Here is a 27,588-nt window from a genome sequence, read left to right as displayed (position 1 = left end):
CTTAGAGTACGGCCACCAACTCTTGCTGGAGGCCGCTCTGACCATTTTTCTAAGCAGGAGCCCCACCGCCTCAGGCTGAGGCCCAGAGCCCGCCACTGGAGCCCTGTGGCTAGAGCCAAGGTGGGGTGGGAGTGGGGAGGCTGAAGCCCAGAGCCCCGGGGCTGAAGCCAGGGAGGGAGGGGCGTTGAAGCCCAAAGCCCACTCCTGGAGCCCCAGCAAGCTGGAGCCTGAAGCCTGCCCCCAGAGCCTCTCAGCCCCCAGGAAGGCGAGTTGGGAACTCACCAGCTGCCTGCGGAGTTGAAGGTTCCTCCCCCAGCAAGCACACATACGGGTCCCACAAGTCTGCAGAGGCGCTGCCTGGAGCCTCTGGGAGGCTGCCCGGTACGTGGTGCTGATCCCCTGCTGGTGGCACCAGCAACACCAAGGCAGCACATCCAGGAGCAACAGGGAGACTCTGCAGGGAGGGGCAACTGTTTTGCCCCTCCCCCACATCTCTGCCCAGATGTCGTGGCCACAGAAAAATCCCCTGGTGGCCACATGCGGCCATGGTGGCTGCATTTTAGAAATGAAAAGATAGAGCCTAGAGCACAGCAAAACTTGGGTCTCCGTCCACGAGAAACCAAGGGCCAAGGGCACTGTCCCACTCGAGTGCAATCCCTGGGATCTCCCTCAGATCGGATCACACCAGCCTGGCTCCACTGACTTCACAGGAGTGACTCTGGATTTACAGTGACTTCAGTGGGATCCTCGCCAGCTGTGTGCCAGGGCGGCTGTCGAGCACAGCACATTGAAGGGCTGGGTGAGGCCAGAGGCCAGGAACACTGACTGTATGGGCCCCGCATGGCAAGGGACAGGACTCACTGGGGACTGCACATGCAGCCTGGCCACACTGGCCCATGTTGGGCTGCCAGGAGAACAGCTGAAGATCTGCAGTCATCAAGTGTGTGTGTGGGGGGGATGATCCGTCCACTCCCCCAGCTCCTCCCTAGCTATTCCTGAGAGACCATCTAAACAAGGGCCAAGTCTGCCAATCCCTACTCCAGCCAGGGGCAGTCCCCTGCCATGGGTTCGAGTGGGACACAGTCCCCTGGGCAGAGAGCACCGGGGGGCCTGCGGGGTCGTGCTGTGAATAGGGGCACGGGCTGGGTTACCTGTTCTCTGGGTCACTGGGGAGACATTTCCTTGACACGTAGCACATTTTCAGGGGCATGTTCTTCCCTTCCTTGAGGTCTCGCAGGGAGAGGATGGGTGAGGCTTGCTTCTGAAGGGAGACAGCCGGCGAGGGGTCCCAGCTGACGGTCGCCCCGGACGAGGAGTTCTTGAAATACGGTGAGATCTCCTTCATGTATTTCACTGGAACGCAGAGAGACACACAGGGGCCAATGGAACAAATCCCTCCCAATTCAGTGCACTTCCCTTCACTGCCCCCCTCCAGGGCTTCCCCAGCGCCTGCACTGCGCAGAACTGCACAGCTGCCTCAGAACCCCCATAGACGTGGGGCGGCAGAACCAATGTACCCAGGCACTCAGAGCTCCCCGGGCCTTGCAATCCCATCAGCCACACCCTGCCCCACAGCCACCCACTGACAAAGGCCCCTTTGTAATGACGGGGGTTGGCCTCTGTGATCACACTCAGCCTCTGTTGTCCCAGCCGCTGGTTCAGCACCAAAGCAAATACAATGCACATCCCCAGCACATGACCACATTACCAGAAACCATTCCAAATGAAGTGGCCGATGAACACCTCTGCAGTCCCAGGATAAAGGAGAGTTAGCAGGTTACACGGTGGTGTAATGAGACATAAAACCAGCGTCTCTGCTGAGTCCATGGGTTTAGGGGTCCATGATTTTAAACTCCCAGGCTCCTCGTCGAAGGTACTGGGCAGGTTTCCTTTGTGGATGAGGACTGAGAGGTCACATATGGAGTGACAGTCCCCCCCTTCAATGAGGAGGCTGGCTGGCAGCAGGAGTCCAGCGGGGGGGCTGATCCCCAGCCACCTCAGTCTGCCCCCATCAATCCGGGCTCCTGGGGACAGAGCTAACCCTTCCCAGCAGTATGTGCGCTCCCTTTTGTCCATGTGGGGAGGAGGGAGGTGTCGTTAGCTTCTGCCACCAGTGGGCTCTGGCTATTGATTGGACAGACAGACACACAGATAGCTAATGTGCCTCTTTATGTTAGAAGAATAGCACAATGAGGCCCTGACCTGTGACTAGGTCGCCTAAGAGCTACAGTAATACCCACGGCTATAACAATACCGCTCACAATGCTCGTGCAGTGAAACACATGCTGTGGCTGCTGGCGTGTTTCATTCTTTCCTTCCCCTGACCTCCCTCCCCCCACACCCGAAGAAACAAACTGTGTTTTCTTTGGCTTAGGGAAGAATCCCGAGCCCTGCGCTTGGCCCCATCTGACCATCAGAGCAGGGCAGCATATGCCTCACCTATCCAAGCAAATCCCGAATGTCCTTTGGGAGGGATTATACGCGTCCAGGGAATGGGTCGAGAATCTGGAACTGCTTCGGGACAGGCAGCCCTAGAGACCCAGGATGGGTTTCATCGGGGACGGAAAGTTATCATTTGTTTGGAATTTTTTCATATTGCCTTATTTCCTCCTTAAAGAACCAGCAGCATAGAATCATTGAAGATTAGGGTTGGAAGAGACCTCAGGAGGTCATCTAGTCCAATCCCCTGCTCAAAGATGGACCAACCCCAACTAAATCATCCCAGCCAGGGCTTTGTCAAGCCAGGCCTTAAAAACCTTTCAGGACGGAGATTCCACCATTTCCCTAGGTAACCCATTCCAGTGCTTCACCACCCTCCTATTGAAATCATTTTTCCTAATATCCAACCTAGACCTCCCGCACTGCAACTTGAGACCATTGCTCCTTGTTCTGTCATCTGCCACCACTGAGAACAACTGAGCTCCATCCTTTTTGGACGCCCCCTTCAGGTAGTTGAAGGCTGCTATCAAATCCCCCCTCACTCTTCTCTTCTGCAGACTAAATAAACCCAGTTCTCTCAGCCTCTCCTCATATGTCCTGTGCCCCAGCCCCCTAATCATTTTGTTGCCCTCTGCTGGACTCTCTCCAATTTGTTCACATCCTTTCTGTAGTGGGGGGCCCAAACTGGACGCAATACTCCAGATGTGGCCTCACCAGTGCCAAATAGAGGGGAATAATCACTTTTCTCAATATGCGGGCTATGTTCCTACTAATGCTGCCCAATATGCCATTAGCCTTCTGGCAACAAGGGCACCCTGTTGACTCATATCCAGCTTCTCATCCACTGTAATCCCCAGGTCCTTTTCTGCAGAACTACCGCTTACCCAATCGGTCCCCAGCCTGTAGCAGTGCATGGGATTCTTCCATCCTAAGTGCAGGACTCTGCATTGTCCTTGTTGAACCTCGTCAGATTTCTTTTGGCCCAATCCTCCAATTTCTCTAGGTCACTCTGGACCCTATCCCTACCCTCCAGCATATCTATCTCTCCCCCCAGCTTAGTGTCATCCGTGAACTTGCTGAGGGTGCAATCCATCCCATCATCCAGATCATTAATGAAGAGGTTGAAGAAAAACAGCCCCAGGACCGACCCCTGGGGCACTCTGCTTGATACCGGCTGCCAACTAGACATTGAACTGTTGATCACTACCCGTTGAGCCCAATGATCTAGCCAGCTTTCTATCCACCTTATAGTTCATTCATCCAATCCATACTTTTTTTACTTGCTGGGAAGAATACCATGGGAGACAGTATCAAAAGCTTTGCTAAAGTCAAGTCAAGTCAAGCATGAGCAACCACATCACAGAGGGCAGGACAAACAAAGCCACGTGTGGCATGTAGGATGCCTCGCATGTCCCCTGCTGTAATGCGTGTGCAATGGTCCATGTGTAATGCTCTGGAGCTGCGGGTCCAAGGAAATCTGCTCATCCTTGTATCTCCAATGGGTAATGTTGGTGACTGGTTGCAGGCATTGCCTAATGCTGCTTGGATCAGGTCGGGGTGTCCCAGGGGAGAAGACCCAGCAGCCTGTGCTCACTAGTTCTCCCAATTCTGCCAGCAGCAGTGGCCTGGCCATCGTGGGAGAAAATCACAAACCATTCAGCACAGGGGCACGTTTCTGCAGTGTCTCTTGCTGCTCCAAAGCCCATGGGAGTTAGCTCCCACCCTGGCTGCAGTGCATCTGTGTGCACAGTTGGAGTATGCAGAGGAGGTGAGTTAGCTACTGAACTTGTTCACAAACTTTTCCCCTGTAAGATTCACTTTTTAAGCAGCCCTAGGGCAGTCTGCTCTAGGCAGCTCAGCTGGCACAAGCAGGCGTCAGCTGGGTTTATTTTTCCCATTTGAATTCCTCTCCTTGCCCCGATCTCCCAGTCTCTCCTAGGCCGCCTGCTGCTCCCACACAAGAAGCATTTCAAAGCCATGACAGTCGAGTGGCCAGACCTTAGCCAAAAGGGGCTCGCCTGTCTCTTGCTGGCAGCCCATGTAAGTAGCACCTTTGTGTGTTAGCCGGGGTGTGCTTGTGTCTGGGTATGGTGTGCGTGCAGCATGCCGGTTTGACACCTGTGTGTGCGTCTCAGCACAGTGTGTGTACCGTGTGTGTGCGCGTTCCCAACTGCTGTCTGTGCGGCAGGACGCTGTGATGCCTGTGACATTGGAGGAGACGCGCTGGGCTTCTGCAGCCTTGGGGGTGAGGGGAGAAACATGATACAAGCTGAGTAGAAACTATTTCAAACCAAGATGCAGCCCTGCTTCGCCAGGAGACAGGACTCGCAAACTTTCCTTCGCCGCCTCTGTGATCCTGGAGCCGCTGAACCGGTTCAAAGCTAGGCTGAGAAGGAGAACACTGAGGAAGTGGGGCTGGCGTCCGGCACGCCAGTAACTCAGCTATTGCTGACACTCATTCCCAATATGTTTGATTAATGTTCTTGCCTACGCAGGCTGTTCTCAGACCACCAGCCAACAGGCAGTTCAAAGGCACTGGGACGCCAGCCAAGATTGTTCCAAGTATGGCCTAGCCGAGCCTCTCAAACCCTCCGATTGACTGGCCTGGCTGAGACGCAGGAAGAACAGCTTGTGGATGCAGAGCAGTACATCTGTATTTGCTTTCACTGGCAAAGGATGTTAGCCGGGAGGGCAAGAAATTGGGTGGGGGGGTTGCACATTCAGCAATTGGGATAGATCAGGGGGGCTATTTCAAAAAGCTAAGGGATTTCCATGGGCTGGCACATTATAATCATGTCAAAAGAAGTCACCAAGGTTAATAGCATCAAACACCGTCCCCCTTCCCCCCCAAAGCCAGGTGGAATGCTGAGCTGCTCATTGGGCATGCGTGTCTAGTGGTTACAGTGGTGAACTAGGACGCCGCATACTTGTTCTACGGTACCCTTCCTGCCACTGACTTGCTGTGTGACCTTGGACAAGTCACTTCACCTCTTGATGTCTCTGCTTCCCCATTCCCAAAACGGGGAGAATAATACTGTGAGACTTCATTCAGTCATGTTTGTAATGGGCTTGGAGAACCTAGACTGGAAGGCGCTACATAGGTGCAAAGAATGGCTTTTATGCAAACTCAAGGACAATAACAGGATGGTATCAGGGGCTTTTAGGGCAAGAAGACAAACTAAATGACAATAGGCAATAGCGACATTAATAACGCTCCCAAAGAACAGCTCTGCTCTTCGGATGATACAATAGGTTTTCTGATCAGTAACTCTTCAGGTTGAACTCCGCAGGAGAGGAGTTCTGGGATCACCTTCCCACCTAGCCTCAGCCCCACCTTTTGCCAGAGTCTGGGAATGGGCAACAGGGGATGGGTCACTTGATGATTACCTGTTCTGTTCATTCCCTCTGGGGCACCTGGCATTGGCCACTGTCGGAAGACAGGATACTGGGCTAAATGGACCTTTGGTCTGACCCAGTATGGCCATGCTTATGTTCTCACAACTCCCTTAACATCATTATGCCTGTCTGCTCCCTGCTTCATGTGAGGAACAAACACCACCCCCCAATTCCCGATGCTCCCTCTGTGTCCTGAAGCTCCTATACCCTTCACCCCCAGATATCAGCTCCTCTGGGCACTGCCTTCCTGCAGAGCTGAAACAAGACTTTTCTCCAAAGTCCTTCCTTGGTGCCTGAAACTCTGTCTCCAGTCCCAGCAATAGAGATCTGAGGACGAACACAGAGCTAACCATGAACTCTAGTGATTTAGCTACTCTATGGAGCTGGTCCTGATAAAAATACCGTGTCACTCTTTCAGGGTAACTGCATCTGTATCCTCCCCCTCACCCCAGGTGCCCACTTCAGGAGGGCCCAGTCAGGTCTCAGGTCTCCAGCCATCAGGTGTCTCTGAGCAAGGGCCCTTGTCCGACTCCCTTCTGACCGGGAGGTTTGAAGGCTGCATGGAAGGCCTGTCCATTTGAAGACTGAGAAAGAAGGTTCTGAGTCAGTTTGAATCCAGCCTTTTTTCCGATCCAGCAAACGGACAGGACCTTCTCTCCAAGCGGGTCCCAAACCTTGCAGAATGGCTGGAATGCCGTGGCCTATGAGGGCTCCATAACCCTGATGCATATGGGATCTTTTAGTGCTCTGTATGTGTTTTCTCTGTGAGGCTTTTACCGTATGGATAAAGGTGCTTGCTCATAAAGAGCTGAGTGGTCCCTTGTAACTGCGAGTGATACACTCTGCCTGGAGAGAAAGCAACACACAGGCGCTGGCCTCTAGGCAGACTGCCTTGCTGTGGATATCACAGTGAAAGGCAGGGAGCTGGGCAGCCTTAAACCCCAGTCATGACGGGGGAAGGCAGCTCTCCACCCAAGAGAGGTGACGGTTGGGAGCCAGAAACCTCAAGTGGGTGCCCTCGAGGGATCACGGTGGGGGAATTCAGGTGCAGTAACCCTGAACTAGGACAGCCCCCAGTAGAGGAGCAGCGAGGGCATCCTGCCTATCCTGGCATAAGCTCCAGCATACTGCTAGTGTGGGCACACAGTGCCAACCAGTAAAGCACTGCCTTCATGGGTCAGTTGTTGGCAGGGTTGGACGGGCCACTGAGAGGATGAACAGACGGCGAGAGCTCATTTGTTAGCTGGGAACAATGGAGTTCTGAAAGAGCGAGACCGACAGAACGATCAAAGGCCTTAGGAATTCTGAGCACACAGTCTAGGGGAGACATTCTGCTCTTACACCAGTTGGCGTGACTCCCCTGCCTCCCGTGGTTACTTCAGATTTACTCCAGTCTGATGGAGAGACGAATCAGACCCGTCGCCTGTCAGACTTTACACGCTACACTGAGCTGCTTACAGCACCTGCCTATGGTGGATCATTAACTAGACTATAACCAGCAGCCTGGGAAAGAGAGGGAGCAGAAACTCCCCAAGAATGACTGACTGATCAGAGCAGAGATGTCATCGCTGAGAAAGTCTGCCGATGACACAAAAATTGGGGGAAAGGTAAATAGCGACGAGGACAGGAGATCACTTGGTAAACTGGGTGAGAGCAAACAATGCACATTTTAATAGGGTAAATGTAAACTCGGATCTAGATACAATTCAGCTGTGGCCTCATTGGCGGGTTTTCTTTGCTTGATAGGAAGCATGGCCCAGGAGAAGTACCAAAGCAGTGGGGCTCAGTAGACCTAGACTCTTACTATTCAAGGATGAAAGAATCGAGTAGAGTCATGAATCTACAACCCGGAGGGTGGAGGTGGTTGTATTTTTTATTTATTTTTTGTTAGCGATATGGCTGGCCCGTGAATCTGGATGCTGGAGAGATTTCAGTGGTAAACCATTGGAGCAGCCACGTGTCACACCGGATCTGGGTTCATTCACCCTAATAATAATGGCGTGTTTGAAATAATGGGGATTAGGTGGCTGATTCAGGCTCTCCTGAGGTTCACCCAGACACGGCCTTTGGAGTTACATGGTTTCTCTAATTCCACCAGAAACTCCCCCTCCAATGTGTTTTTAATGGGGAGCAGCAGAGCTGCCATCTCGCTGATGGGAAGGGAGAGGAGTGGGGCTGAAAACAGCTTAATTGCAAAGAGCTGCTGTTGGCACGTACTGTTGAGACATGCCCACTAGAAGCCATGTTCCCAGCCTCTCTCCCCTCATGCCCACTGCTCATTTGATTTAGTCCGTGTCTAAGGGCTTAGACAGCTATAGCGCTTCGGTGTAGACACTACCTACGCTTCTGTCTGCATAGCTAATCCGCTTCCCCGAGAATTCTTCTGTCGACCTAGCGCTGTCTACACGGGGGTTAGGTCGGCCTAACTACATCACTCAGAGGGGTGGATTTTTCACACCCCTGAGCGAGGTACCTGGGTCAACCTAACTTTTACTCTAGACCGGGACATACTCAGCTCCGGCACAGTGCAGGTGGTACATGCAGAGGACACCAGAGGAATGCTGAGACCTCAGCCCTCACTTCAGAGGACACCCCTTCTCCTCTTTACTTTCCACATGAATTTAGTGCTGGTGAAAGGTGCCAGCCTATTTAATTCCTGGGACTGGTGGGCAGAGCCTGCTGAAGGGACGCAAGGCCCTGCTCCCTTGGATGAGGGAGGAGGCCCAGAGCTCAGGACCTAAATAAGGGATGAGAGTGCAGGCCAAAGGGTCAAAACAAGGGGCCCAGGAGGGAATGCCAATCAGAGAACCCTGGACAATGCCCACTCCGAGAGGGAGGTCCAGGAGTCAGCGAATGCCGCACAGAGGAACTCTGCCCAGCCGTGTGCATGGACATGGGAATGAGAAAAGGCCCAGCCATCACAGAGATGCCCATGTCCAGTTCCCTCCTCCTGGACTGATGGATGGCTGTCTTGGCCAATGCCAGGAGGAGGTCTCGGGACTTTGCGGGGCCACAGTGAAAGACTGTCTGATCTTCATCCACAGTGGAAGCAGAGCACAGGCAGCAACAGGCACTAGCCCCTGCCTGGCGGGACGCCTGTAGGGGAGAGAAAATGGTTCAGGCTCCGTGACCATTCACCCCTTCTGCTTAGACTATAGACCAGGGTGCCGGGTTCTGCAGTGACATGGCTACCTGGCCACGGGCCCCATCTTATTTCACACAGGCCACCAGCATGTGCATGTTGGGCCCCAGATGGCATTTTTAGGATCCCATGTAGCAGCCAGTCCTGGAGAACCCAAACACCCCACACACTCTCTGACCGCGCGGCAACTTGGTTTCGGTTTGCTCTGCAGGCAGGGAGCAGCAGAATCATGCTTCCCCCCCACGTTTGCAAACCCCCTGAAGCTGCATCCAGAGGCTTCTTTTGCTCGCTCGCTCTCTAGATAGGCACAGTGTAACACTGACAGACCCCAGTTGTCGGTAAGTGGGATTGAACCTGGGACCTTTGGAGCTAAATGCGTGAGCCTCTACTGCATAAGCTAAAAGCCACCTGGCCCTTAGCTAAGGCTGTAGAGCAGACTCATTAATCTCTCTCTAAGTGGTCTCGGCGCCACTACATGGGACAGACCACCACACCCAGGAGGTGAGTGGGTTACAACAGCGCACCGCAAAACGCAGTGATGTGACTGCACCTGGCGTTTGAGCCGTGAAAGCCGGACCCTGATGTGTTCTCCGGTAATCCCGACGGGCTGAGCCAGCGACGCTGTACGCCAGCGACGCTCACCCTGCTGTGGTCCACGGGCCGCAAAATGGCTGAAAAATTCATGCTGTGCCCTACCATATCCCACAATCCTTGGACCACCAAGACTGTGGGATTTGGGTCCTGGGGAGTTTTGGGGTGCTGCATGGGGGTGCTGCTGCATCAGGGGATTCTGCTGGAGGCACGTGGCTACTTCCAGAGGCTCCAAAGCCGGTTCCACACAGTCCCTGGGAGGCTGTCTCTCCTGCCCCACAGCCAAGCGTAGTGTGGACAGGGAGACGGGGGCTGAAAAGCTGCTCAGTGATGGGGTGGGAGGGAGCAGAGCAAGAGGGGTAGCCAGGGAGGGAGCTGCTCCCACTGGGCCTAAGGCACCCGAGGATTTGGCTGTTCTCAGTCAGTGGCGTGCCCCTTTGCGTGCCCCTTTGCAACCTCAACACCTGCGGCTTTACACTGAAAACTGAAATGGACCACCTCCTCTGTGAGGCCATTGTGTTTGGTTTTTAAGGAAATCCACAGGGAGGCTGTTGGTCTTCTTATGTTTTTCTTGGTTTAGAAAAACAAGAGAAGCTGAAGTGAATTCTACCAATTAATTCGCTCCTCTCCTCAAACTAAACAACTCCAAGACACACCCAGGTGGGCCCCACCCCAGCACAGGAGCAGGGCTTGAGTATCAGGGTGGCTGTGGGGCAAATGTCTTTGGGGAGCTCAGCTCTGCACTCAAGCCTTACAGGAGTGGGAGGAATCCCAGGCTGGGGGCATTTTTCCTGTTAATTTTCCTTAACTTTCCCGTCTTGATTTCTGGCCAGGCACCATCCCTGAGCAGGGGCCTCTGAGGGCTGCCGCCCAGCAGCTTACGGAGCCCTTCAAATTGCTGCTGAAAAAAAACCCGACAAGTTAGCTTAAAAAATGTAAAACACAAACAAAAAGTTTGCCCACACACCAGTCAGCTCCCTCCAAAGCCTGATGTCCTGGCATCAGTGCCACCACGCTGGCATGACGTGGCATCGCCGGCACAGCTGATGGAGAGGCCAGAATTAGCTGAACGGAAGCAGTGCTCAGCACTGGTGCTGGGCAAAATTGTTCGTCTGAAACACTTTTTCAACGAAAAATGCAGATTCGGGTCAACCGGAACATTTTGTGATGAACTCCGACTCAGCAAGCTGATTTGGTCAAAACACAAAAAAGAAAAAACAATTCAGAAATGTGGAAACCAATTTTTTGCTTGAATCAAAACATTTTGGAGCCATTTGACAATATCGAAACCAAACACTCTGATTTTTCGGGCTAGAGTCACAAGGAGATTTAGGCACCACTCTCAAAATCATGAAGGAGAAGGTGAAGGTACTAATGCCCAATAGCCGTGTGGCTAGGGCACTCCCTGAGGATATGGGAGAGGCAGGTTTGAATCCCTGCTCAGAATTTTTAAGGGTCTAACTCAAGATTTTTTAATTATTGGGGTCAGCTCTATTGTGTCTTTGACTTGGCCTGTCCTCCAGCCCCCCAGCTCAAGACTGTGTCTAAATCTCCCGTCACAACACCTTTAAGGCTTTGTCTACATGGGGAAATAGATCGTCACAACTATTCTGGCATAGCTCTGTGTGTGCACACTCCGTTCTGGAATTAAAGTGACTTTATTCCAGAATAATTACTCCACTCACAAACTCACGTTTGTACTGGACTGGAGCGTGCACATTCTGGAATAGCTAAATTACACCGGAATAGTTATTCTGGAGGAGCTATCCTGGTCAATTTCCCTTGTGTAGACATGCTCTAGGATCCAGTCCTCCTGCTCCGTCTTCACAGCTGAAACTCTCATCATCTCACATCTTCATTATCCATCCATCCAGGAACATGTATGGTCCTTCTCATCACAGTAGCCCAGTTCTCCCAGACTACTGCAAGCTCCGCTCTGGTTTTATTACTATTCATTTATAGGGGTCTCAGCTTAGACCAGGGCCACATTTTGCAGGGCACTGGACAGACACCTGGGCCTGGGGCTCATATACTGACCTTGCTCCCCTCAAACCCATTCAGAAAGCTGCTGTTCAGGAGCATCATGTTCCTGTCCATCACTATGACAACATTCCCTCTCTGCTCCCCTCCACTGGCTCCCCCCTTCCTCCACTGCACCATGCACAAACTACTGGTCATTGTCTTTCAGCCCCCCGCACAACCTAGCCCAGCCCTACTTATCTGTGGTACCTACCGAACTGCAGCTCCTGCCTCTGCTCTGCTGACAAGGCCAGCCATCCAGTGCTGTGCTTCCATCCCATTTCCTCCCCACACGCCCCTTTGCACTTCCGCCCATACTGCCCCCCCCCCCCCCCCCCCCCCGTGTGCAGATGGGGCTGCCTATAACAATCCACTCAGGGGAGATATTGTCCTGCAAATCCCGCCCTACCGCTCACCTCCGCTCTGCTACATACAACTCCCGGGCAGCGCTGGGCAGTGGGACGTGCTAGCACTGCCTGCACCATGTTGCTCAGGATCGGTCATTGGTTACTTCATCCTCTTCCGCTCCCTATTAGTTTGTTGTTTCCCTGTTGTCTCTCATCACATGCATCGATTAGAAACTCTGTGGGGTGAGCGCTTTTAATTCTATCTGCATGCACCGTGCCTAGCATGGCCACTAGACCCCACTGTCCCAGCAGCACAGCTGGCCCAGGAAAGTCTCAATGGGTCACCTTGGGTTACTGCTCTCTGGGAGAATCTCTGGCTAAAGAGCAAGAGAGGCCATGGAGGGCACGCTGACCTTTTCTCATTTAAACCAGGGCAAGTTGTTCCCTGTGTGATGCAGACGTTCCCAGCAAGGCATGCGTGCCAGGCACGGCACCTTTGGGAACGACACGTCCAACCTGACCCTCCCACACATAGCCAGAGACATGGACAAGCTATAAATGGATAGGATCCCAACCAAGCTGGTGGATTGAGTTACACAAACCTAGCCGTCAAGTCCCACTGCCTCAGGGGGAGGAGGTAACCAGGATGGGATCCTCATGTTCTGTGCCTCCTGCTATAAATAGTAGGCTCCCTCGCTCAGACATTTGAGCTGTTCTCCGATTTCTCCCTGAGTCATTAATCTCGGCAGAGACTACCTGCCAACAATTACAGTGCCTGGGAACTAACTGGGTTTCAAAAAGATAGTACAGATTCCAAAACGCAGGCTGGATTTCTGAGCCTGCTCCCAAGAACAGCTTGGCTTCTGAGGAAAACTAGTGCTTCATTCTGCCTTATACTGCCATAAATCAGGAGTCGCTCCACTGAGGCCAACAGCGGTACTTTGGTGTGAGACTAGAATCAGGCTCCCAGACAGGAAAACAAAGGGCAAGACCCAGTTATTGGGATATGATTTTCATAACTGTGTGCTGCCGTTTCATGTGCAAATATGCCAGCACCACTGCCTACCTCCATTTGCACATGCAAATGCTACAGCTGAATGTGCCAACAGCCATTTGTGCAGCTATTTGAGCAGGCAGGTGTAGTAAGTACATGTGCAAATTAGGTGAACTACGAAGGGCACAGAGAGCAGCACTGAGGGTGGCACAGACTGGATAGATGGTCACACAGAGAGTCGTTTTGGAAATAGGCCCCTTTTGTGTTTCCCGTTTCAGGCCATGATCAGGAAGCATCCTGTGAGTGGCTGAAGGATAGTTTTCAGGTTTACCATTAACCAGCTCATCACTGTCCTCTGCTTCATGGTGTTCCCATCCTCAGGAGGACTGAGGACTCAATATTTTCTGGCGCTCTTTATGGCTTCCATTACTGGTACTTGCAAAAAGAGCTCTCTTAAATCCACAATAAAGTTGAGGGTGACAAACAGGACTGTAAAAATGGGACCTCACCACAGCTGGCTCGTGTGTGTATTCATGTCAGAGCTGCTGGGTCTGGCTTTATGGACACAAGCATGTTAGCTCTGCAGAGCAACAGGCGAGGGACCTGGTGTCTGTTCTGGGTCTCAGAGGTCTGGCAGACTCCGTTGGGCCAGGCAGGGGTTCCAGCATTGCTGGGCTAGGGTGCTGAGTTTAAAATATTAGCTGAACCTGTCAGAAGAAATATCTGAGGAACATTCAAATCCTCAGTGCTACTGGTTGCTGCAGGACACCCGCTTACACACCAATTCCACCTAGGTGCTCCTTACTATTTGATCAGCACGTGCCAGAGTCTGCTGCACCTTTCAACAGCTCATTGTAAAGCAGGTTAGAAAACGCACGAGCAACAGATCTCTAAAAATGATTCCCTAACCAGCACATAAAGAGCGCTCTGTCACCGGGAACGGCAACTGCTGATGTAGTTAGATCAATGCGTGGGCCTCTCGAATGCAAGCTGTTAATGATTGAAAGCAGCTTATAAAGTGCCATGTAGTTTAATAAATAATCAACTATTTCTAAGTGGAAGCCTCATCGACGTTAGCCATCGACGTCCGATAGTGAGGGACACGGACCAAGGGCCGCAGTGAAAGCTGCATTCATTTCCCAGTGCAGAGTCACTGTAAGGAGACAGTGGGATGGCAAAGACCCCTAGAACACCTTATATGTGCCCCAGACCCAATTCTGCAGGGTCTAGGGGCTGGTACTCCAGCCTCCTCCCTGCCCTTAAAGAAGAGACTATGCTGGGCCCCCACGGGACCCCGGTATCCGTCCGGGCCCATTCTAACCTGCTCTGGAGATGGAGAACTCACCTGGCAGGCCTGGATTGGAGAATGCTCATTCCACTGGAGGGAAAGGGGGCATGAGCTAGCAGTGCCCCCACCAGGCACAGTGAGGGATGCTGAGCAAACCAGGAGGAAAGGGAGAGACCCTCCCTGCCCCCAGTGAGAGAGCGAGAGCCAAACTGGGGAAGGGGTTCAAGGACAAAGCCGAAGAATGGGTCTGTTCAGTGCGATTGCTTTGGCTTTCCCTGCCTGTTGTCTTGGGAACAGCCACCCTCCTCTCCCCCCTCCCCCCCCATGTGCTGCCCGTGTCTGGCCGCATGCACACCCCTTGCTCAACCCCCATCCCTCCCTCAGAGTGTTCAGGAGAACACCGAAAGCCAGACACCGGACCCCAGGCCAGAGCAGGGGCATACCCCAGATGAGGGCCCCTGGCAGCAGGATCTCAGCATGATGGGGCAGCACGAGACACCCACATCCTCCCCTCTGCCAGGGGGCTCCCAGCTGCCGGGCTAATGGGCAGGGGTGGCTGACGAGGGGGCATGACCAGGGTATCACTGGTTTTGCACCTGTTTTCTGCAGCTCCTAGAGAGCACCAGGGGATGTTCACACTGCTCCCTTCTCGGGGAAACCCCAGGAGGGGGTCGTGATGGAAACATGACCTGCCCTGGTGGGGCACATCACCCCTGGGTGCAATCACTGATCCCCTTGGCGCCAATGTAGTCAGGGAAAAGCTGATTTCCAAAGCGTTTCTTGGTAAGTTTTATCTGAGCTGGCACGTTGAGGGCTCCCAGCCCTAGCCTGGCTCCCGCCTCACCATGACCCATCTGCAGAGACCTGTGTTACAGTGAAATCTGTCTGATGGTTTTGGGAGAGGCGGAATCACACGTGGCAAGGGCAGACCAAGTCACTTAGCGTTGCTTTCCCTTTGATACCCCAGTTTTCCTTTGGGCGGAGATTTCTGCTGGGGGGAACTGGCCTTCCTGTTTGCCCTGAATATGTGGCGGCTGAGCGAGATCTGCTGCTGGGAGTTTGTCGTTTACACAGCCTAGTTCAAAGGAAACTATAGAAGACACGTGGGGCTGTTGTGAACTGACCCAGGAAAACTGGCCTCCTGCTCTGAAAACCCCCACACTTGGCTTGGGACTCTGCCCAGTTTGGGGGAGGGGGTGGCTGCGTATCTGCAAAACAATCCCCCCTGAGAAACCACCAGGAGCGTGACCTGGGATGCTGCAGCCTGGATATGAAGCTGGGAACACTGTGGCTGCTCGGACGTGCACTCCCAGAGGCATTTCTGGCTGCCTCAATGCTAAGGCCTCCGGAGCCGGCTGCTGCACCCCTATCATGCTTTATAGCTTTCACCACAGCCTCAGCAACTTGCCCACGGTCATATAGGGGCAGTGAAGCAGCGCTGAAACCAGAACCAAGCTCTCCTGGCTCCTAGTCCTGTGCCTCCATCACCACCCTCTCTCCTGGGGGTAATAGGTACTGTATCAAAGCGACGCTCAGAGGGCAACCCCTAACCTCCATTCTGCTGGAAGCAGCTCCCCCAGTCCACGCCGCATGGGGCTCTGTGATTTGACAGAGAGCCTTCTGCAGGCACAACCCCAGCAGCAGGGACCCCTCTCAGATCACGCAAACACAGAGCTTCTCGTGAATGCTTAGCAGCAGGCTGAGAACGCAATGGCCAAAATGTGTTTCCCGGCCTTCGGCATCTCTGTAGCAACGAGGGCTGCGTGGAAATCATTGCCCATTAGACTGTTATTTGTTAGCAAGCAGCCCGGGTCGATGCGTCTCACTGGGACACACACTAAGATGAAGTGACATGAGGAAGAGCCTCTCTCCACACTGACCGTGTTTGCGCAATATTGTGCACAGCCAGAAATGCCACTGCTACAATGTGGGAATGTAGCCACTTGGCATGCTGCCACTCCTGGGAACCAGGGGCTGGGGCTGTCTCTCGCTTGCTCTCTCTGTTACAAGACAGCTTACCCCGACCTGATTCCTGCCTCACTTTTCCTTTGGTTGAAACACAAACTTCTAGAACTGTGCTGCATTCTAAAGAATCGGAATTAAGTCGATTACTGGGTTAGTTGTAGTCCTCTCTCATAAAACACACATACCAAGCACAAAGATTTGCTTCTGTCTCTCATCCCAAGCACAGTCTGGTGCACAATTCCCTAGTGCTGTTATATAATAGGGTTGTCCCTTCCAAGCTACAAGCCAAAAGCTCTGTTAGAATACAGGTGCCTCGGATGCTGTTAGAACATGCACTGGCCCCAGACTTATACCGGAGAGGGCCCCCAGCTCCCTGTCATACCCCAGGCTGCCTTAAGTCTGAAAAGTGCTATGGAAAACCATAGCCTCCTCCAGCCAATATTCTCCCTCTTTCTCGGGCTCAGAGCTAGCCGATCTGTGAGGCGCGTGGGGATAGATGTGGTTGCACTCTCCACTCTCTTTGCTAAATCTGTTCTGTCAGATCCCAGGCTGGCTTTGGGCTAAGGGTTAATCCGTCGCCCCAAAGCCTTTGAACATGTGGGCTCTGCGGTGGTTGGAGGGGGGAGCCAAATATCCCTCCCCAGGCTGTGCAGTGCCAAACCACTCTGCAGTTACTACTAACCAGATAAACTCAACTGTTTTTAAGTAGAATTAAAAAATGATTGGACTGGGGTTGGCACACTATAACCAGATTTCAGTAAAGGATTTGATACAGTGTCTCATGAAATTATCATTGAAAAAGGCTTGCCTAGGGAAACTGTCATGTGGGCCACAGACAGTGCACAGAGCACCATCTCCAGGGGTTAGCGGTGGGACCCAGGGACCAGCACTAGGTCTAGATTTATTTAGCAGCTTCATCAATGAGATGGTGTGAAATGAATGGCAATGGCAGGGGAGCACGAGCAGCACAGTGGTGACGTGTACCGCTGCTATGAAGTTGGGAGGAGTGGTGAACACCAGGGTGGACAGAGAGGCAATGCAGGGCATGTCTACACTGCATGCGAAGCCCGGGGTCTGACTCAGGTTTGAGTCCAAGACCTCTTTCACCCCCACACAAATCAGACTGACTTGGAGCAGCAAGCACTCGGGTCCCAGGGAGCGGGTCAGAGCCTGGGTCCCGCTGGGCCTCGTGTGCAAGCCCTGTTGTTCGCAGAGTGGACACAGGTCGAGCCGCAGACCCATGTCAGAAGGTCTGCACAGTGCCGTACGGACAAGTGAGTATGGCTGAGAGACCTGGGGCCAGCAGTTGTAAACCCACGTGTGGATGCCCAAGCACAGGGTTGGAAACGCCGTGTCTACATGCCAAGGTCCCACAGACCCAGTTTATAGGGCATGGCAGCTGCACCTCCAAACTGGAAACCCAGGGCTCCATCCATTACTGAACTCAGTGAGAGTTTTTGCCATTATTCTAAATGGGAGCAGGAGCAGACACATAATCTGTGAACTTTAACCCACCGTGGAAGGGGAGGAACTATTTCATGTGGTCCAGTGGGTACAGCTAAGAGCCCTGGGATGAAATGGAGAAAGGAAAAATGACATGGGCTGACGAGCCAGAATACCTTCTGGGGTGTGAGATTAGGCTGCGGGACAGTCTCCCAGGGCAAGTGGTGGAGACCCCGTCGCTTGGGGCATTTCACGCTAGCATGGACAAAGCCTTAGAAAACTAGGGAGTGACCCCCCCATGGGCAGAGAGGAGCTAATCCTTCCTCCCAGCTCTCACTTGCATGATTCTGCAGCAGCTAAAGCCCCTTCTGCAAGAAGCTTTGGCAGAGGGATCTGTGTCACCATGGATCCATAGGGCACAGCTCTAGCCCACCCCTAGACTCCTCCATGGGGATGTGGCTGGACTGCAGAGCCCCCCCTCAGCGCAGGGGTTGGGGGGCCCGCTGTGTAGAAACATACCCCATGCGGAGGGAACCCCAGCGGGTTGTGCGCACTTGCAATGGTGCATCTGGGGGTTGCGAGGGGCAGTGCAAACCTGCCACAGGGCAGAGCCTGCCAGCCGGTGTTTGCCAACATATGGAGGGAATATCTGGCATGTTTTCAGTGATAATCTTGCATCTCTCCTGGGGATTTATTCACCGTGTATCATAGTAAGGAATGAAGAAGTATTCGCAGGTGTCTGAATTTAGGCCGAGATTCCAGACACCACCACAGTGCAGCGCTCGCTCAAGATGATTCGTCGATAGGCCTACACAGCCCAGCCCTTGTTTTCCTATATAAAATACTAGAGAACGTCACACACCATGTTTCTGTTTTGCAGCAGATTAATTTAAGCCTCTGCCAGTCCTTTTTTCTCCACTGAAATCATCTGTTATTGAACGGATTAATTAATTACGCACAACTCATTAAAACAAACGACTCCAACCACATTATGCAGCTTCCTTGCTACTGGCAACTCAAATTCTTAAACTGGGGGGGGGTTTAATGACAATTGTAGAACACTTGGATTCTTCGGGGCAGGCCTGGGCTCTGACTCATCAGTAACACTCAAAGATCACGCAGCAGAAAGAGCTCGTCAGTGCTCTTGACTGAAGGTCTAACCAAGCAGAAAGCAGCCTTCTCTGTGGCTGCTGGCCCAAAGCTCAGCAGTCGTCAGGAGCTCCGGCGCATGCCTCCTATTACGAGGAAATACCTCCTCCATGGCAGCAGTGTCGGAAGACCAAACGCGGCCTTCCCTACTTGCCTGGGCTCATCCCCTGTTCATGGGTGGAGCATGTTACTCCACCCCAGCCAGCCAGCCAGGTTCAGGGGAACAACTGGCCCCCAAACAAACGAAAGATTTGGAGTGGGATGTTAATTTTAAAAGGATCCATCTGTCTCTGTTCTTGGGGTCATAGACAAGGGTTGGGCATTTGGGCAGCTCCAGCCCAATAGCAATTGCAGCGGGAGGATAAGGAAGGAAGGAGATGGACAGAGCTGAGACTTGTCATCTCCAGGGCCAGCTCTAGGATTTTTGCTGCCACAAGCAAAAAAGATTTTTGGCCACCACCCCTTTTTTTCATGCCCCCCAGCCCCGCCCCAACTCCGCCCCTTCCGAACCCCTTCCCTAAATCCCCAGCCCCACCTCCTCCCCTGGGGGTGCCCCATTTCCCCCCCTCCCATTGCTTCCTGCGGCCCTCCCCCGCAACCTCCCACCCTAGCTCACCTCCGCTCCGCCTGCTTCCCCGGGCGTGCCGCCACTCCGCTTCTTCCCCCTCCCTCTCAGGTGAGGGATGGGGGAGAAGTGGAGCAGCAGCGCGTTCAGGGGAGCAGGTGGAGCGGAGGTGAGCTAGGGTGGGGAGGCGCAGGAAGTAACTGGGGGGCACAGGAAGTAACGGGGGGTAGAGGAACCACTCCCCACTCCAGCTCACTTCCGCTCCACCACCGCCGCCTCCCCCGAGCGCCCCGCCGCTCAGCTTCTCCTCCCTCTCAGCCTTGCTGCGCAAAACAGCTGTTTTGCACCCGGCAAGCTTGGGAGGGAGGGGGGAGAAGCGGAGCAGCGGCAGGCACTCGGGGGAGGCGGCAGTGATGGAGCGGAGGTGAGCTGGAGTGGCGGGGGCACTTTTTCTCCATGCCACGGAGTCGGTGCCTATGATGGCCGGCGCCAGAATGCCGCCCCTAGAAATGTGCCGCCCCAAGCACCTGCTTGTTTTGCTGGTGCCTAGAGCCATCTCCTTCCTATCCGCCTAGCTGCACAACTCCCTACATGCAGAGATGGGGGAGCTGTTCCCCCACTCCACCCCCTTTCTGGCCTTCTACAACACGGCAATCTGTCCCACAGGCAGGGCAGCCAGCCACAACACCTGTGGTGCAGGCCATCCAGGGCATGTGTAGCTCACAAAGCTGCAAACCTTTCCCACTGAACATGGCCTGTTTGTAGTGACCCACCCCTCACCCTGCCATCATGGCGGAGTAGCTAAGAATTTAACACTTGTCTATAGTGCAGTGGGTCTTTTCCAGCCAGATACATCCATAGCCTCTTGTGGCACAAACGCCCCTGCAGGCCAGGCATGAGGGCTGCGCACTGGGCCGAGATACTCCGGCTGGCTCGCTAAATACAAATCTCAGGAGGCGGCTGTGAGCGGAAAAGACTAGCGCCTATCCAACTTCCTCATTGTAATCAGCTCCCATATCAAAGGGTCGGAGCACCACACAGGAGATTCACCATGCAATGCAGCGATCTGGCATTCTGAGTGACAGTAGAATTAATGGTTACAGCTAGTCAGGCTAACTGAGTTGCGAATTATTCGGAGGAATAATCCAATGTAAAAGAGAATGCAGCCGATGTTTGGAAAATGAAGGGCTTGTCACTGAAACAAATGTCTCCTTTCCAACTGCGTTCTCCAATCCCCCAGCCTCGGCTGCTGAGCAGCCCCAGATTCACAACGCTGGTGTGACAAATGGGGGGGGGCGCTCTTTAATAGTGATCAGTGATGTAGTGTCACTAGTGCGGTGTTTCTGTACCACACACAGGGATGGATATTTCAGCTGACGAGTCTGAGTGACAGCAGAGACGGTCTGCCCACCTAGGGGAAAAGGGAGGAGGCCCTTGGTAAGAGTCTTCTAACAATTTACATGTCACGGTCATTAGAAGACAATGCCACAGTATAGGCTCAGTGGCTCTATCCCAGTGGTAGGCAACCTGCGGCCTGCACGTGGCCCGTCCGGGTAATCCGCTGGCGGGACACGAGACAGTCTGTTTACATTGACCGTCCGCAGGCACAGCTGCCCGCAGCTCCCAGTGGCCGCAGTTCACCATTCCCAACCAATGGGAGCTGCAGGAAGCGGCGGCCAGCACGTCCCTGAGGCGTGTGCCGCTTTCCGCAGCTCCCATTGGCCGGGAACGGCAAATCGCAACCAGTGGGAGCTGCGGGCAGCCGTGCCTCCGGATGGTCAATGTATACCAAGTGTCTTGCAGCCTGCCAGCAGATTACCCTGATGGGCCGCATGCGGCCTGTAGGCCACGGGTTGCCCACCAGTGCTCTACCCACTCTCCTTTGGGGGAGCCCATTTTGAACAGGGCGGGTCAGACTGAGAGTTCCAGGGTATGTCTGCACTGTCCCAGAGACTGTGCCTGTGTCTACACTTAAAATGTTACAGTGGCACAGTTGCAGTGCTGCAGCAAGTGTGTCGCTGTCGCACATCAGCGCAGACACTATCTACGCTGATGGAGGCGTTTGCCTGTCGTTGTAGTGAAGCCACCACCCCAAGAGGTGGACAGAATTCTTCCGTCACCTAGCGCTGTCTACACTGGGGGTTTGGTCAACATAGCTAGGTCTCTTAGGGGTATGGATTTTTCACATCTGGAGCAACGTTAGGGTTACCATTCGTCCGGATTCCCCCGGACATGTCCGGCTTTTTGAGCTGAAAATAGCGTCCGGGGGGAATTTGTAAATGTCCGGACTTCCCCCCCCCCCATGCAGAGCGTGCGGCTAACAGGGCAGCCGGCCGGATGGTGTCACTTACATGGGGCTCCGACAGCCAGAGAGAGCACGTCCTCCGCCTCCCCTGCAGCAGAGCTCACTCCCTCCCTCCCTCCCTGCATTCGCAGATCGCCTCCGGCAGTTCGCACCGGCAGTCTGAAGCTCCTCCCCTGCTCCTCCTCCCCTGCCAGCCAGCCTGCCGGGACGAACGGCTCACAGAGACGTTAGGAGAAGGCCAACAACAAGGGGGCCAGGGGGTCGGAGAAGGGACAGGGAGGTTTTGGAGGGGGCAGTCAAGAGACGGGGGGGTCCGGGAGTTCGGGGGGGGGGGCTTTCTGAGGGGGGTGTGGATAAGGTTTTGGGCAGTCAGGGTACAGGTAGGAGGTAGGGTCCTGGGGGGCAGTTAGGGTGGGGGGGGTCTTAGGAGGGGGCAGTTAGGGGACAAGGAACAGGGAGGCTTAGGTAGGGGGTGGGGTTCTGGGGGGCAGTTAGGAGCAGGGGTCCCAGAAGGGGGCAGTCAGGGGACAAAGAGCGGGGGGAGGGTTGGGGGCTCTGAGGGGGGCGGAAAATGGGAGGGACTGGGCGGGGCTAGGGCAGGACAGGGGCGGGGCTAGGGTGGGGCTCCTCCCGTCCTCTTTTTTGCTTGCTGAAATATGGTAACCCTAAGCAATGTAGCTGGGTCAACCTAACTTTTTACTGTAGATCTTTTTACTGTAGGCCTATAGCTGCACAGTTACGTTGGCCTAGCTAAGCCAGTAGTGCAGACGCAGCCCACACCAACAGAAGGTCTTTTTTCCATTGGTGCAGGAACACCACCTTTCTGAATGACGGTAGCTAGGTCAAAGGCAGTGTTCTTCTATCAACATAACTGAGTCTGCACCGCGAGTTAGGTTGGCAGAGCTGTCCGTCGGGGTGTGGGTTTTACAGCCCCCTGACCGATGCAGCTCTGCCGATATCACTTTGAAGAGTAGACCAAGCTCCACAGACACACAGGTGCTTGGCTGGCTAGGAGAAAGTCAGCTAGTTCCTATAGATTAAGAAGAACCCTATCTAACTTAAGGCATGTCTACACTACAGCTGCATAGCTACAGCGCCTCACAGTGCAGACGCTTCCTACACTGACAGAAGGTGTTTTTCTGTCAGTGTCATTAATCCAGCTCTCCGAGAGGGGGCAGTTAAGTCGACTACAGTACTGGTTACAGGCTCCTAGAGGTGGCCGAAACCCAGCGGACCTGCAGGGTGATAAGCATTAGCTATAGAGCAGCGTACTTGGGTCCCAGTCTGAGAGTGGAATAATCGCAAGATTCCTTCCTGAGACAGATACGGGCAAAAGGCCCAAGAGCTGAAAAAGGGACACTCGGGCCGTGGAGCAGCGAGCCCCCCAACTGTGAGAGCAGCTCTTGCCATAAAATAGGTTTGCTTTCCCAGAATTTGAAGATATTCTGTATAAATCCCACCACGACTTCTTTAGCTTGAACATGAATCAACACAGGTGGAGCCTGCAATGCCATTTCCTACCCATCTGACTTACACAAGGGTTTGTTTTCATTCTCAGTTCCTCAGAGAAGACCTGATGAGGGGTCCAAGATCACACTGCATATTGTACTTGAAACCAAATACCATAAAACTAGCACAAACCAAGGGCACAATGCCCCAGAAAATCCGGTGTATGGCTAATGCGGCATCCGGTCACCTAAATAAATAAATGCTCATAGTTAATATGTTGGCATTGGCTTCATGCCATAGTGATCTTTATCATCAAAAACAGCAGGCGTGTCACAGTCAGGAAGGGCAGTGGGACAACTTCAAGGACTGTCTCTTTGCCTGAGTTTCGAACATTAATCCCGTTTCCTGCTCTCCACCTCTTCCCCCATCCTCCCCCAGCCTATTCTCCCAGCCCATGGAAACCTGGGGCTGTTTGTCTGAGTGCCTCTGCCAATCTCAGTTTCTGCAGCATCAAGGAGAACAGAGCTAGCCTCAAGGCAGCCAGGACCCCAGTCAGTCAGGGCTTGCTAGGTTCTGCGGAGGGCCATTTTATTTTAGATTATGGGAGAACAATGAAACAGGGAAGAACTTGGGGCATCTTTTGTCACTGGCTGCATGTGAACTGAACACGGCAGCTCCATCCAGCAGAGAGCTCACAACAAGGCATTTAAAGGTACAGCACACACACAAAAATCAGACCTGTTGTATAGCTATGTATGCAGCCTTGTTGTAGCCATGACGGTCCCAGGGTACTAGAGACACCAGGTGGGTGAAGTAACAGCTTTTATTGGACCTTTCGAGCTACACAGCTCGTCTCTCTCACCAACAGAAGTTGGTCCAATAAAAGCTATTACCTCCCTACCTGGTTTCTTTAATATAGCCATGTACACCATGCAATCCAACAGTGAATTGCCCCTGGAAATGAGCTGTGAGCCAGCACACACTGCAGACTGATCGTTATAGTAAATCAAAGGGCTTAGATTTGTCTTGCCTATTGCATTGCAGGCATCATTTTTTCCCTCTGTGTTCCAGAAAAAGGAGCCAGAGAACACTAAAATTCCATTCGTGTTGCCAGTTAACGTCTCTCGGCTAATCAAACCTTTGTAAGGATATAAACACAAAAGACTCTTCTCTTCTGCCCACTCTCTGCAAGAGGTTAGCGGCTGGGATGGGCAAAGGGTGTCCCATGGAACAGAGTTGAGCATTTCCTGGTCAGGAAAGAACCTGGATCAGCAATTCTGTGGGGCCCGAGAACATCTGGAGGCTTGGGTTTAACGGGGTCTGTTTCCAGGCCCCAAAGCTGCACTTCCTGTTTCCAGCCAAATTCCCAGAGCCACAATTCTCTTTCAGCCCCCCTGCCCTGGCTGCAGCTGGCCTGGGAGCTCCTGTCAGGGAATACCCATGGCTCAGGATTCTCGGCTGCACAGGGAACCCTGATCCATTGTCGGGGGGGGGGGGAGGGAGGGAGGCACAGACGCTGCAGCAGTGCTGTATGTATAGACATGGTGTAAGTCTCTTAGGCACTTCTGAAAATGCCACCTCTCGACTACAGTAAAACTACCCATATCACCAATGCTAGACACTCCTGTCGCAGGCCGGCAGTGGATAAACAGATTTAGGGGTGAATGAAGTGCCATAGACACATTTTTTCATGAAAGAAAGAAGAACTTTGGAACAGTTGGGGAGACTCAGCCCATGTCAGCTAGTAGGGCTGTGTGCTTTGGAGTGCCTGCTTTTCTCTTCCCTTGGCAGTAAAACCTATTAACAGAGCAGTCTGCCTCTGTGACTAAAGCCCCAGAAGCCCAAAATGCCAGCGCCCAGTGAAACAAAGTAACCACAGGACTCCCTTAAATCTTCTTTAATAGCTTACTTAGCAGTTAAGACCAGGTCTACAAAATAAACACTGCCAGGCTGCTAACAGGTGAGTCCAGGAAGCCCTCTGGATGAGCTGAGGTACCTTTAGGTAACACTTGTCATGCAGGGAACACATCTAAACTCAATAATTAATCAATGATCAATGGAAACCAATCTTCTTAAATCAACAGATGAGAGCCATTATACCCTGGAACAGCGACACCTGTAAATCATTCTACAGGTGCCTGCACCTGTTACAGGGCACTACGCAGACATGCTCACCATAATGCAGCTTACCATTGCTGAGCCATAAAGAAAGCGCTGTTAATCTGGTTGATGAATTATTCATAACGTACATAGCAATATGGCCTACAGGGGTTTCCAAATAACCCACGTTTGGTCAGGTGAACAAGAATCCAGCTGTCAGATGAATTAAAAAAGCCCAAAGCGCCGATGTTCAAAGCAGTGGGTATTTCTCCTGGGCGGGACTGCTGCAGACAGACCCCAGACTCCTTTGGCCTAACACGTTGCTGACCACGTCCCCAGCGGGACGTGCTTCTCTCTACTAGAGCTAGAGGAAAAGAGTGGCTGGGTGGCAGTCACCCTCTACTGCACCAGTACAAGAACCTGGGTTCAAATCCTGCCCAGGGCCGGCTCTGGCTTTTTTGCCGCCCAAGGCAAAAAAGCCTCCCGCCACCCCCACCCCCCGCCAGCCCCCGGAGCGCAGCAGGGGAGGGCGCCGAGCACGGCCGCGAGCCGCTCTCCCCAACCGGCCGGAGCGCCGGGGGGGAGGGCAGCGAGCCCGCCGCAGCTCCACTGGCGACCGGAGCCCCGGGAGGAGGGCGGAGAGTCCGGCCGGGGCTCCGCTCTCCACGGCGGCCAGAGCACTGGGGGAGGGCGGCGAGCCCACTGCGGCTCTGCTCTCCCCAGTGGCCGGAGCTGGAGTGCCACGCCGCGCCGCCCCCCTCCAGGTGCCACCCCAAGCACAAGCTTGGTGGGCTGGTGCCTGGAGCCAGCCCTGATCCTGCCTCAGGCTATCAGCAGACGTGAGCTTGGCAGGTCTCAGACAGACCCACAAAAGCACCTTGGGGAAAGCACATGGCTGTTTCTCTGCCCCTGAATGCAAACCAAGGTTCAGGGCTGTAGAGTGACTTTGTAAAGCACAGGCCTGGGGGTGCTGGGGAGGGGAGCACTGCTCACTAGGGTTGCCAACTTTATACTCACACAAAACTGAACACCCCTTGCTTCGCTCCTGCCCTGCCCTTCCCCTTCTCTGAGGCCCCGCCCCTGCTCACTCCATTCCCTCCCTCTGTCACTCGCTCTCCCCACCATCATTCACTCACTCATTCATTTTCACCCGGCTGGCTCAGAGAGTTGGGGTGCAGGAGGGGGCTCTGGGCTGGGGCTGAGGGGTTCAGCGTGTGGGAGGGGCTGGGACCGAGGGGTTCGGAGGGCAGGAGGGAAATCAGGGCTGAGGCAGACTGTTTGGGCACAAGGGAGGTGAGAGTTCCGACTGGGGGCGTGGGCTCTGGGGTGGGGCTGAGGAGTTTGGGGTGCAGGAGGGGGCTCTGGGCTGGGACTGAAGGTTCGGCGGGTAGGGGAGGATCCGGGCTGGGGCAAGGTGCTGGGGTGCAGTGGGGGGTGAGAGCTCTGGCTCAGGGTGCAGGCTCTGGGGCTGGGGATGAGGGGTTTTAGGGTGCAGGAGGATGCTCCAGGCTGGCACCGAGGGGTTCGGAGGGCAGGAGGGTGATCAGGGCTGGAGCAGGGTGTTGGGGCATGGGAGGGGGTGAGGAGTGCAAGTTCTGGGCGGCGCTTACTTCAGGCAGCTCCCAGAAGCAGCAGCATGTCTCCCCTTTGGCTCCTATGCAAAGAAAAATCAAGGACCTATGCCTAGGAGCTGAAGTGGGGACATGCCACTGCTTCGGGAGTCGCGCGGAGTCACGGCAGGCAGGAAGCCTGCCTTACCCCCGCTGTGCCACCAACCAGACTTTTTAACAGCTTTAGCGCCATAGAGTAGACATGTGCTACCGCCATGGAAGGGGTCTTTCCAGTGCTGTGGTTAACCCACCTCTCGAGAGGCAATAGCTAGATTGATGGAGGAATTCTTCTGACACCCTCGTGGTGTCAACACCGGGGCTGAGGTCGGCTTAACTGCATCTCTTAGGGAAGTAAATTTCTCACACCCCAAGCCAGGCAGCTGGGTCGACCAGGCCTCATGCCCTGCAATCACTGGGCACAGCGAGAGGAGTGAAACATAAAGACTCAATGCCGCATTCACCTGCTGTAGGTAGGTCAGGCCTGGCAACTGAACTCTATTTCCTCTGTTTGCCTGTCAGGTGCTGTAGGATTTCACACATCTAAGTACACCTTAAAAACCTCTGGTGCTCCCCAGGGGCTGGGCCCTGCACTGAGAGGGACCCCGCTGAGCTGCTTCCTATTTGGGGATGGACAGGTTTGCTGTTTAAGCCAGGCCAGGACCTAGTCTAAAGCACCCTAGTTTCAACCCAGTCACAGTTTATTCGGGGACTCAACCTTTGCGTGGATTTGGTGGATGCAGGGGACCAGATGGCAAAAGCTCACACATTCACCCAGCCTTGCAAAAC

At 53.8% G+C, this 27,588-nt stretch overlaps 1 protein-coding gene across 1 annotated transcript in view; it reads right to left on the bottom strand.

Moving 5' to 3' along the window:
- SNTA1 (syntrophin alpha 1) overlaps positions 1–27,588 on the bottom strand; it is a 66,750-nt gene that overhangs the window by 13,297 nt on the left and 25,865 nt on the right. Inside the window, exon 3 of the mRNA XM_054045560.1 lies at positions 1,152–1,353. Within this exon, the coding sequence (XP_053901535.1) occupies positions 1,152–1,353 (202 nt within the window). The remainder of the gene's footprint in view (positions 1–1,151; positions 1,354–27,588) is intronic.

The sequence above is a fragment of the Malaclemys terrapin genome, chromosome 12, assembly GCF_027887155.1.
Source record: "Malaclemys terrapin pileata isolate rMalTer1 chromosome 12, rMalTer1.hap1, whole genome shotgun sequence".
Taxonomy (NCBI): Eukaryota; Metazoa; Chordata; order Testudines; family Emydidae; genus Malaclemys; species Malaclemys terrapin.
The sequence above is the reverse complement of the archived record's forward strand: the minus strand, read 5'-3'. Positions and strand labels throughout refer to the sequence as shown.